The 11,069-nt window shown below is 36.1% G+C and overlaps 1 protein-coding gene across 3 annotated transcripts; it reads right to left on the reverse strand.

Moving 5' to 3' along the window:
• Positions 1 to 1,697: 1,697 nt before the first annotated feature.
• Positions 1,698 to 9,981, reverse strand: LOC120345160 (uncharacterized). 3 transcript variants are annotated; one of them, XM_078112866.1, is made up of 5 exons: positions 9,534 to 9,981; positions 5,852 to 5,986; positions 5,041 to 5,133; positions 4,127 to 4,238; positions 1,698 to 3,693 (listed from the first exon to the last, which is right to left on the reverse strand). In XM_078112866.1, coding segments are annotated over exons 1-5 (576 nt in total). In that variant the 5' UTR covers positions 9,535 to 9,981; the 3' UTR covers positions 1,698 to 3,458. The 3 variants fall into 3 exon arrangements, with proteins under 3 accessions (XP_077968992.1, XP_077968991.1, XP_077968993.1); XM_078112865.1 differs by lacking the exon at positions 9,534 to 9,981 and adding an exon at positions 7,201 to 7,359; XM_078112867.1 differs by lacking the exons at positions 5,041 to 5,133; positions 9,534 to 9,981 and adding an exon at positions 7,201 to 7,400.
• Between the last annotated feature and the right edge of the window lie 1,088 nt (positions 9,982 to 11,069).

The following is an 11,069-nucleotide window of genomic DNA, read 5'->3' on the forward strand; positions in this document are numbered from 1 at the left end:
AGATGTAGGCCTATCACTGCTTGATTTTTATTATAAAAAGTATCATCCGTTCGGTTTTCAACTTTCTAAAAACATTTACAGCCCGCCAATGACTTGCAACCCATAATTTTGGCCCGCGAGCTACAAATGGTTGCCGACCCCCGCTCTGGAGGAAACCAGCCAGTTGCGCTTGCTATCAATTGGGTTGGCCACCATTGCTGAGTGAATTCATTGATATATTAAGGCTTGGGCATGAAATTATACCTTTTTATACCGTTACAGCAAAGTCTCAAACAAGATAAACTAGAAGTACCGAATTACCGTTATTAATTGTTAGTATGTATGATTCGGAACAAACTTTATACATCCTGTCCACATAATATAGTCGTTGGTATTCAACTGTAAGAATCAGCTGTATAAATTTGTCATTATCTTCGGGGACAAATTTCCATGTGCAACTTTCTTTTTTCCCGTATTCGTTTAAGTAATTCGGGGATTGAATATGACCGGTTCCGTTTGAAATAATCATTTCACTTCCATCGCACTGTGATATTGAGCTTCTGATAAAACCTGAATAAATGCATTTCGTATGATTACGCTGTTTATTTATATGTGTGTGTGTGTAGAGGGCAATATAATACTATATATATCTGTCATATTTATATATATAGGGTGTCCATAAAGTCCCTTTACAATTCAAAAAATCATTACAAAGTGATATCGCGATGAGGGTTGTTTTATGTTAATCGGTATTCCATAAAGTTTTCATTGACATATTTAATACACTTCTAAACGTTTAATTAAAAATGCCCTTAATACACTTCTATATGAGCACAATTAGTGGGCTCAAAAGTGGGTTAAGACTTATTAAATTAATAATTCATTATTTTATCAACTGCTAACCTATGTCTGGGCCACCCTGTGCAGTATATAACGAATAAGTAGACCTGTTTTCCGGAGCAAAAACTTACTTTGAAATGTGTTGATGAACTTTAGCACAACTAAGAATTTCGAATTACTTTAATCGGTATTTACTGGCTCGAAATGCGCGGCCATAGTTCTAGGAATATGAGCGTTCTCTCTTAACTTTGCAGAGAAACGAATATCCGATGCTACTTCGGTATTCAGTCTCAGCGGTTGTGTGAGGAGCTTAAGAAACTGAATTCTATGAGAATATCTTTATGAGATTAAACGTATACCAAAGAGGTGTTTATTGTTGCAATGCTCGTTTTCTGTTGAGAAATAATAAAGCCCTTTCTCTCATTGAGATCGCATACCAAATTGGTACCGAATCTCCTTGGCATCTGAGTGAGTGCGCTTTTCACTGCGTTGACAAAATTCTCATAAAAAATAACATACCTTTGAACAGTAGAACTACGAATAAAGTTTTTATCTTCATTCTGAAATACCGTAGGGGAACATATATAATCACTGAAGCTACTTTAATAAAGCAGTATGTATTCGGTAAAACTTCGAGCAAAGTAGAATGATTAGAGGTTATTGTTTCTAACGCTTACGTCTTCTCACACTTCGCAAAACTAACAGAATATTACCTTCGGTAAATATGACTATTCATATTAGTATGTCATGCTTGGAATTATATGACTGACTGCGCTGGGGTAATAGACACGCACGGCGTCGGCGAAATCAGTACGTGTGCCTTATCTGCAGTGACCTTGGAAGAAATATGTTCAGAATTACTCGAAAATCCACGGTAATACAATGAAATTTTTTATTTCAGTGGGCAGGCTTTACATTTGTACAGCAAAGGTTTTTCATTTGAATAATAATAATAACAGGCAAAAGTTAGTTACCCGAAACTTATGATTCACTGTTTCTTAAGACAACTAAGATATGCAAGCTTACAATTACTCAATTTGGAAGAAAAGTTAACATTATTAGTTATTACTTATCGATCTTGATCGGTAACGACTCAGGGAATGTCAACTTGGTCATTTTAAATGTCATCAATTTTATTACCAGGATCAATTTACATAGAACAATTAGTTTAAGCGTAATAGAATTCTTCAATGCTTCTATATCACATGACGTATTATTCATACCGGAACCAGGAAACTGTCTCACATTGCATAATATTTATCATACTGCAGTCATTATAAAATCAATGCTGACAGTCTCTAATTCCCCACACGGCATTTCAGCAATCATACATAGCAAATTTTCATAGTTCAAAACGCTTTTTAGACCATTAAGACTGTTAAAACTAAAGTTTATCTGTCGTACCCGCTAGCTAGCAGATATGTCTAACCCGACAATTAAAGATTTCAAAACCCCCTTGGAAATTCCTTGCTACGCCTATGGCCACACTTGTGCGTTTTTGCGCCCCTATTCAAACGGCGCCCACCACAAGCCATTGTTGTGTTACCTAAACAGTCTAACACAGATTACATACGCAAAAGTTTTTTTTATCAATTTTTGATTAACCTATAATTCGAAAGTTGAAGTTGAAAAAACACTCAAGCCGAAATTTGTACCAATCCGGAGCTAGGTAGTCGATTGTAAAGCTTTTGTTTGGTGATGTTCTGCCATAAGATTGTTACTTATCGATCTCGATCGGCAAGTACGTTAATAGGTATTTGTCTGTCTGTTTGACACTTTCGTATGTTACGTGATATCTCACGAAAGCGAGGTTGAATCTGCTCCAAATTTTGCATGTGCATTCATCATATTTCCGACCAGAAGTCTGTTGATTTTGGATGAATCACGTCGTATAATTAGCGAGTTATTAATTAATTAATTAGTGATGGGACACGCGGTGTCGCTATTGAGTCAAAGCAAAGGATACACGCCGCTATATCGATAAGTCGGCGGTCTCCGATCGCTATCTCATTTGTTCCTTTGAAAACAATATGACTTTTTCCTATTACTAATATATTGTGGGTTATGAATATAATATGATACATTTCGTTCGATAAAGAAGAACGTATATATAAATATAAGGACCTCCTAGACCTGAAGCATGTGCACCAAGATGGCGCACAACCTGATTTCAGGTTGTCTACCAGGTTAGGGTTCAGGTTATGCGACATCTTGGTGCGCATACTTCAGGAGTACCAAATACAATATAGAACAGGGGTAGGCAATCACTTTTCTGAGTGAGCTAGTCACAGATAATGGACTCAGTTACTAGGACGGGGGCTACAAATTCATTATGAAGAACTATATAAAAACAGTTTATTTACAACAGCTAGGCTAATGTTTATATAATAACAGGAAGCACAATGTAACAATCGGGGTCATTATGACGTTATTTCGTCAATATTTTCAACGGAATTTTATATATCAATATAAACTATATTCGTAATTTCAGCAGACACGAGCGGGCTGGATCTGCTGACCTTGATTTGCCCACCCCTGATATAGACTGCTAGGTTAATGTCTGTTTCAACAATATATTGGACGTGGAACACCTTAACTGAGTAGAATAGTGATTGCAAGTTTGCTCATGGTCATTACAATTAAGCCGTTCCGATTGGCTGTAAATACGGATCCTCTTCGGTTATTCGCAGGTTTTCATATTGTACATTGCTTGCGATTTCCTCATACGTTTCATTCGTCTGTATCGGTTCCTTATTCTGTCGGTTCGATTGCTCTGGTTCAATGTTAGCTGGACCGTTGACGTAGACCGGTTCAGGCGATTCTAAAATGTTGGTGTCGTCTGCTGTTTCGCTTGGTGACGTCGCACGATTTAACCTGAAAGTGAATTAGGATTAGACTCGATGTATTGACAACATATTTTTATGCTTGAAAAATACACGTTATTTGCGTATTTTTGTTACAAAAAGCAATGACACTGATCCATGAGTCACAGGCTCGGCGGTGTGGCATATCGTGCTAAGCGTTAGGAATACGCTCGCCATCGCACCTATAGTACACATGCTACGTTCCGGTGTCCGCCATCTTAGTTCACAACTTCAGGATTACCCTTAATTTAGTTATATACGAGTTAGTTATATCTCAATTATATGCACCGGTATTAGGATTATATACGGGCCGCGTCCTTGCGGCCCTCCCCTCTCCAGACCCGCAAATATCCTTTCAAATCTATTAGCCCCGATCAATCAAGGTTGGTAATCACTGATTTAATCAGTTTCCATATAATAAGTTAGTAATATGAAATCCAAACCTTCTTTTGAAGTAGACTATAACGACAAGCAACAGAATAAATTGAACTAGGATGACGAGAATCAGATAGTTCGATAACTTCGAAATCTCCGGAAAACTTTGTGTGCCAGGCGCTGTAAAGAAAATGTTGTCAGAAAAATTAGTCAGTAATCAGTAGTATATTTTTTCACCATACATGAAATATACTTCAGAATGAATTCAGAATGTAAAAAGAAACAAAAACGGATAATTCGGGATGAAAGGAGTGACGAGAGACCAATACTGGTTATCGAGCGGCGACACTCATGATAAAGTCTAACAGTAATTAAAATACAATGAAAAAGACAAACAATGATAGGACGAATAGCCTACAGGAAGAAATAGAAATTGGGACAACCCGAATATCCAGGTGACGCACGATACACAAAAAAAAACAAAAAATAACTCCAAGCACCTATGTGCGAGTAACCATGGGAACGGCAACAGGAATGCCGTGCAGAAACAGAACAAGATACACATACCATTCTCAAACAAGACTCTGCTTGGTCAGCGTATAATAACCGCTTTTCAGGTAAAGCTGGTTATTTTCAAATATATGATGATTTCAGAATGGAATCGAATATTTGGTACTCCCGAAGTATGTGAACCAAGATGGCGGACACCGGAACGTAGCATGTGTACCAGGTTAGGGTTAGACCATAATTTCAGGTACAAATACTACGGGAGTCACTTGGCTAGTCCCCGAACTCGTAATAGAACTAAAATAAGGAAAATTGGAATGAAATTATGGCCTAACCCTAACCTAGTACACATACTCGTTCCCGTGTCCACTATCCGATAAATTCCTTTCGCAATTTAAAATTTTTTTAAAGACTTTATGGATACCCTATATATCATAATTTGTATCGAATCATGAATCGAAAAAAAAATATTTACCTCCAATGCATCTGGTATAATTGTTATTCAATTTATTTCCTGCAGATCCTGCGCAGATAACATTAACCTTCACTAACAGTGTTCCGGTTCTCACTAAATGCAAAGGTCTGACTTTAAAATTTTTTTATTACTTGAACATTTCTAAACAAATACCAGAATATAACCTAATCAGAAACCGATTAAAATAATCAATTCCGAATTTAACAAGAAATAGAGGGCGCTCCTGTAGTATATGAACCAAGATGGCAAACCCTGGAACGTAGTATGTGTACCGGGTTAGGATTAGGCCATAATTTTATTCCAATTTTCCTTATTTTAGTTCTCTTACGAGTTCGGGGACTAACCAAGTAGCTCCCATAGTCTTTGTACCTGGAATTATGGCCTAACCCTAACCTTTTACACATACTATGTTCCGATGTCCGCCATCTTGGTTCACATACTACATGAGCACCGAATTAAGTTATACATTCCGTTTCAATAAAAATGGACTCCAACTTTAATACTAGCTGCGGCATAATTTTGCAAAAGTATTGACATTTCGAGCCGATGTTCGATTTCCAAGTAGACGAAGTCGAGATATTGTCATTTACAAGGAGATTTGAACAGTTGACATGCGATATTACCCTTCCGGAGTGGGAAAAGATCACGTGATATTTTATGACGATTTATTTTTTTGCCTATTTAAATAGAGGAATGAAATTAGGTGATAATATGTCAGAATCGAGGTTAATCAGAAATTATGACTGGTAAACAGTGAGTTTTATGCTTTGATCAAAGTCATCTATTCTTATAATAATAATTTTGTCCTTACCATGAGGAATGAATGCGCCAACAAAAGGGTTTCCGTCGCAAGAAGGAGAATTTGCAATGTGAAATGAATACGTAAGGTTGAGTTCGCTTGGCTCCCCATCACACTCGCTATTCACATTCCGGGCGATCAGGATCACTGAAAAATAACAATTATAATACTTTTGAATCGTGATGGAAAAATTTGTGTTATATAAAAATTTGACACCAACCGTAATTCCCGGTTCAAAAATGTTACTCTAACTATAGGATGGGATAGGATTTTCATATTTATCCCTGGAGAGAGAAACGCCGATAAGATGGCCAAATAATCTGACGAACCATAGCCTCTCGTCCGGTTGGGTATGGGATTAACCAGTTATTTGTTTTCGAAAGCATGGACCTGATGGTGAAGGAAGCCGTAACCGACCAGCGCTTATGTGAACAACCTACAGTGGCAAGGGTCCCAAACTCCTGGAAACAATTTTATTATTTACTCTGTGCCCCTTTAAATTTCCACTGAATCTAAAATCTAACTAGGATGAAAATTTGACCCTGAATTTAGCAGATAGTGTGCAGGGTTTCGTTTCCACATCTTAAAACTATTTTTAAATAAAAAACAAATATATATAAAAATTGTGTCGACTTGTTTCAAGTTAATAACATGCTTATGAATCATTCTTTGTCGCTATTCCACACAACAAATGGCATAATTTTATTTAATCTAACCCATGACTATTCCACTTGATAAACACAAAAAAATGTAAAAATCTAATCAGAATACGACAATGGCTGTTTCCCCGACCCTTGACCTTAGAAAAATTCTTCCTATACTTTATTATGATGAATTTTAGTTGGCATTATAAACTTTAGTACATGTTCAAAAACGACATTTTTATTTTAAGTATTCACCTGCGTGCCGCTTGCAGGTACTAACAACTAAAATTAGCCTAGTCTGACGCAGTGTTTTCGAGATACATTTCTTAATATTGCAACTAAACTAAAGAACATATTGACGATTAAGTTATCTGATTTACAACTACTTTCCGAAAACACAACTGAAAACTAGCAAAAAACAATGAAAACGAGGCAATGTTCACAACCATGCTTGAATATCTGTCTGAGCGGCCGCATAAATTACAATTGTTACGTCATTGTCGACTTATCGCTGATTGGTCATTGTTACGGGAATAAAAAAAAATCGATGCTCGGGAAAACTTCCATAGTTAGATCAAAACCAGAATATATTGCTCCTGAGTCTCGATTTACCGGTAGTTATTCCACTGCAATATTTTGACGTCATGCAAATTATATTTTTAATAATATAATAATTTTAATAAAAAGCCCTGAACATTTCGTTTAGTCTTATTTTACCTAGTAATAGTGGAGACACGATTATTCTTTTCAAAATCATTTCTTAAAACTGTTCTTTATCGTTGATGCTCATGAAGCCCGCAATACAGCGATGTCGAATTGTAATCTGAGCGCTATGTTATTCTGTTTTGGGTTATACCCGATAACCAACGATGACGTCATACTGGGAAATTTTGATAAGAATAGGTATGTTCGACCGCAAACATCTGCTGCTCGGAAAAACGCAGTGTTAAAAGTTTGAACATACGCCTAATGCACATTGTTTTATGCTCCGGTGACCGGTGTCACTAACACAACACGGTGATGATGGCTCAAAACTTTCTAAATAAGAGTTACATAAAAGTCACGCCATGCCATGACTAACTAAATATTTTGTTATAACATTTTCATAAAGGTCAGCAAGAGTTACCTCAGCACATTAAATGTCATCTATAAATAGGCTTATTATGAGTCAATGTCCCAATGTCTAAAGCAAGAAAACGGGACATTACGGATTGGGCAAGCCAACCTTGGTTCGATTACAGTATAAACTCATGAGATTACAGGCATCAACTAGCTGAAAATTTTCTTAAACATCCTCTGTTAGTCTATGCTTCAGAACTTGCTATGCAGAAAACCTGACAGGACGGCGGGACAACTTGCTGCAATCGGAACTGTACCGGTTGAATCGGGACGTATGAACTAATAAGATGAACAACATATTAACAAAACACTCCATTTGAGCATAGTATTGAAGGTTTGCAACCACCTGCTTCATTTTTTCGAATATCATTTTTAAGCATGTTTAAACTAATTTTTCATTGAACATCCTAACTGCAAGAATCCTCAAGTTGGCCAGGGTCAAATAAATTAACTTTAAATATCAGAAAGAATGGTCCAGGGTTGTCAGTCTCACGGGCCACACTCTTATATTTGTATTGTTCGCGGGCCACAATAGTGCCAAGAATAAGTAAACAATGCAATACAAAACAAACACTTTTATTGTCCAAACACATTGATCATTAGTTGTCATTTATCAAGCTAAAACCACCAAAAAACTCACTGAAACGTGCAAAAATCTTACTATATCTATATTTAGTTCTAAGTCTTCATGACAGAGAAAGTGCCACAAAAAGAAAATGTCGTTTTAGATTGTCACCGACACTTGCTGGCATGACATATCAGGCAAGCTTTGTGGTATCCTCCCTCCCATTCCAGTCAAAAATCAGGTTACATTGGTCAGCTTTCATTTCAAACTCACATTTAAATAACTGCGGATTGATTGAGTGCCAAATTTTACCAAATTTGAGATGAAGGATGGGTAATTACTAATTTTTCTGCCTTTTACTAAATTTGATCATTGAGTGTGAGTAACAATGCCTGGATAAAGATCATGCTGTCGGGGGCAAGACATCGTAATTCATTATCATTGAGGTGTGCATTACCAAACATTAAGCCACGGCTGGACTTAAAATGCAGCAAAAAAAAATTTTGCACCCATCACACTGAATAATTGAGCATCGATAATTTGGGTAATTGCTAATTTGTTTTTGTTATTGAATAGGCCTGAATTAATTAAAACTTTAAGAAAATTTTAAAAGGCATATTTCGAACTGTTTAGCAGCATTATTGTGAACAGGGGCTGCAAAAAATTTTAATATATCAACGGGGCCGTGAGCTCAAAAGTTTGGAAATCCCTGAAATAGACTATTAAATATATATTGGTGAAAACATGGGGGAAAAGAAAAACGATATTGCCTCCAGAAAACAATTAAATGTTAAAAATTGAATAATATTTCAAATACATAGTTTTGTGCAACAAATGTGACCAATTGCACATTCTCCCTCTAAACCAGGGGTCGCGACCCCAAATTGGGTCGGAGTGATAAGTAGGTAGGGTCGCAAACAGGTCATGGGGTCGCTGAGTTATGGTAGAGGATGGATGTACAAAACATCTAAGATACGACAAACCATGTTAAATTTAGCAGTTTGTACCATGGCTTACTGTAAAACAGGCCAATAGGCATCGCTCTATGCTTATGCTATGGAAAATGTAGGTGATTATTGTGACATCACTGTTTGGTTTTAGCTTAATTTACTTATTACCACCACATGACCAATCTCAAAAGTTCAGTGAAAAAAGCTCTAAAGTTCCATGAAAAATATATATATTGACCTGGGGTCGCACTGGACACTTGAAAGTTGTCTTTGGGGTCGTCCTGAAAAAAGCTTGGGTACCCCTGCTCTAAACAGCTAAGCACTATGTTTATACCTGTTCACGAGACCAGTATTTAGTTCCACTTCAAAGAAAATCCTGAATTAAAATTAAATAAAAAAAAAATATTCAAACTTACTCTATTCATTCACTTGGCCATTCAGCTACACTCAATAGGCACAGTATATCCAGGTACACCCAGTAGGCACCGTATATCCATTTTCCATCTCTATATGAGTTATAAATCCCAAACTGCTTTTATGCAAACATGGCTTATTACTTATCGATTTTACTCGGTAAGTATGTTGATAGGTATTTGTCTGTATGTCTGTTAGGTGCACGCGATTTCTCACGAAGGCGTGGTTGAATCAGCTCCAAATTTTGCATGTGCGTTCATCATATCTCAGACCAGAAGCCTATTGGCTTTGGATGAATTATGTCGTATAATTAGCGAGTTATTAATTAGTTAGTGATGGGACACGCAGTGTCACTATAGAGTCATGATTCAAAACCGCAGTTTCAATCGATAAGTCTTCGGTCTCTGACCGATATTCTCGTTAACATATCATTACCTACAGTAAGCTAAGACTAAAATTCCAAAAATACACAGATTAGTCAACATTGCAGCAATTAAAGAATGTATAGAAGAATTATATGGCTTAATTGAAAATGGGGGCATATACTTAAGCACCAAAGAGCAGTGGTTTTAAATAGAATAGTAACATACTGGATTGCATAAGGGAGCAAATAAGAATAAATTTAATTTCACCTCATAAAACAGTGGCATAAAAATTACGAAGCATACTTGATTAAAATAGTTGAAGATTATAAACAACATTAAAATTGCCAAAATAATAATTGAGCATATAAGAAACTAAATAAATTGAATGGAATAGTGAGTACCATATTATATTGCGTATAAACCGAAGATGAAAAATTATTAGAGGATGAAGATATAAATTTAGTTTTACTTGATTGCATAAAATTACATAAACATTAAATAAAAATATTTTCAAGATTATAATAAACACACACTGAAATAATAACATTGCCACAGTAATTAAGATACCAGTATATACATAGGCTTACCATATTTCTGAAGCAAAAAAAACGGGACGGTGCGGATTGGACAAGCCACCCTTGGTTCGATTCCAGGGGCTTAGTAATAGTTTAAATGTTTCCATTATCATTACCATCGTGGTAGCTGTAAATTCTATTAAAATATCCTCTATTGGTATTTGCTTCGACTAATGGAAATCTGATTTAAGCTCATTAGAAAACTTGCACTTTTGTTTTCTATATTTTGATGATTCAACGACAGTACATTTGGATGTTAAATTATAGCATTGTTCATAATTCATATCATAACTATGACATAACAATTGTTCTCTCTATCTGAACTAGTGAAGTGAGACGCAAATCAGTGGTAAATCAGATGCGTCCATTTAAAAAAAAAACAGCCTTATGATAGTATCAAATAGAAAATTTATTTATAACTTTCATACTGCAAAACTGGGACATTTAAGTCTATCGTCAGGACGAAGGAAACATGCTAAAACCGGGACTGTCCCGGCTAAACCAGGACGTATGGTAAGCCTATATATTCGGTAGTTCTCAGTTTATTTTAAGCATAATATGCTCATTTCATAGTCAAATATATCGAATAAATACACAT

Source organism: Styela clava, chromosome 5 (assembly GCF_964204865.1).
Source record: "Styela clava chromosome 5, kaStyClav1.hap1.2, whole genome shotgun sequence".
NCBI classification, from domain to species: Eukaryota; Metazoa; Chordata; class Ascidiacea; order Stolidobranchia; family Styelidae; genus Styela; species Styela clava.

Coding starts and splice junctions, on each gene's coding strand:
- LOC120345160 (XM_078112865.1), bottom strand. CDS start 7,240: ATGATTTTGAAAAGAATAATCGTGTCTCCACTATTACTAG. Junction 5,987..7,200: donor CGTGTCTCCACTATTACTAG/GTAAAATAAGAC, acceptor GTTATTTTTCAG/TGATCCTGATCGCCCGGAAT. Junction 4,239..5,040: donor TTATACCAGATGCATTGGAG/GTAAATATTTTT, acceptor TTTTCTTTACAG/CGCCTGGCACACAAAGTTTT.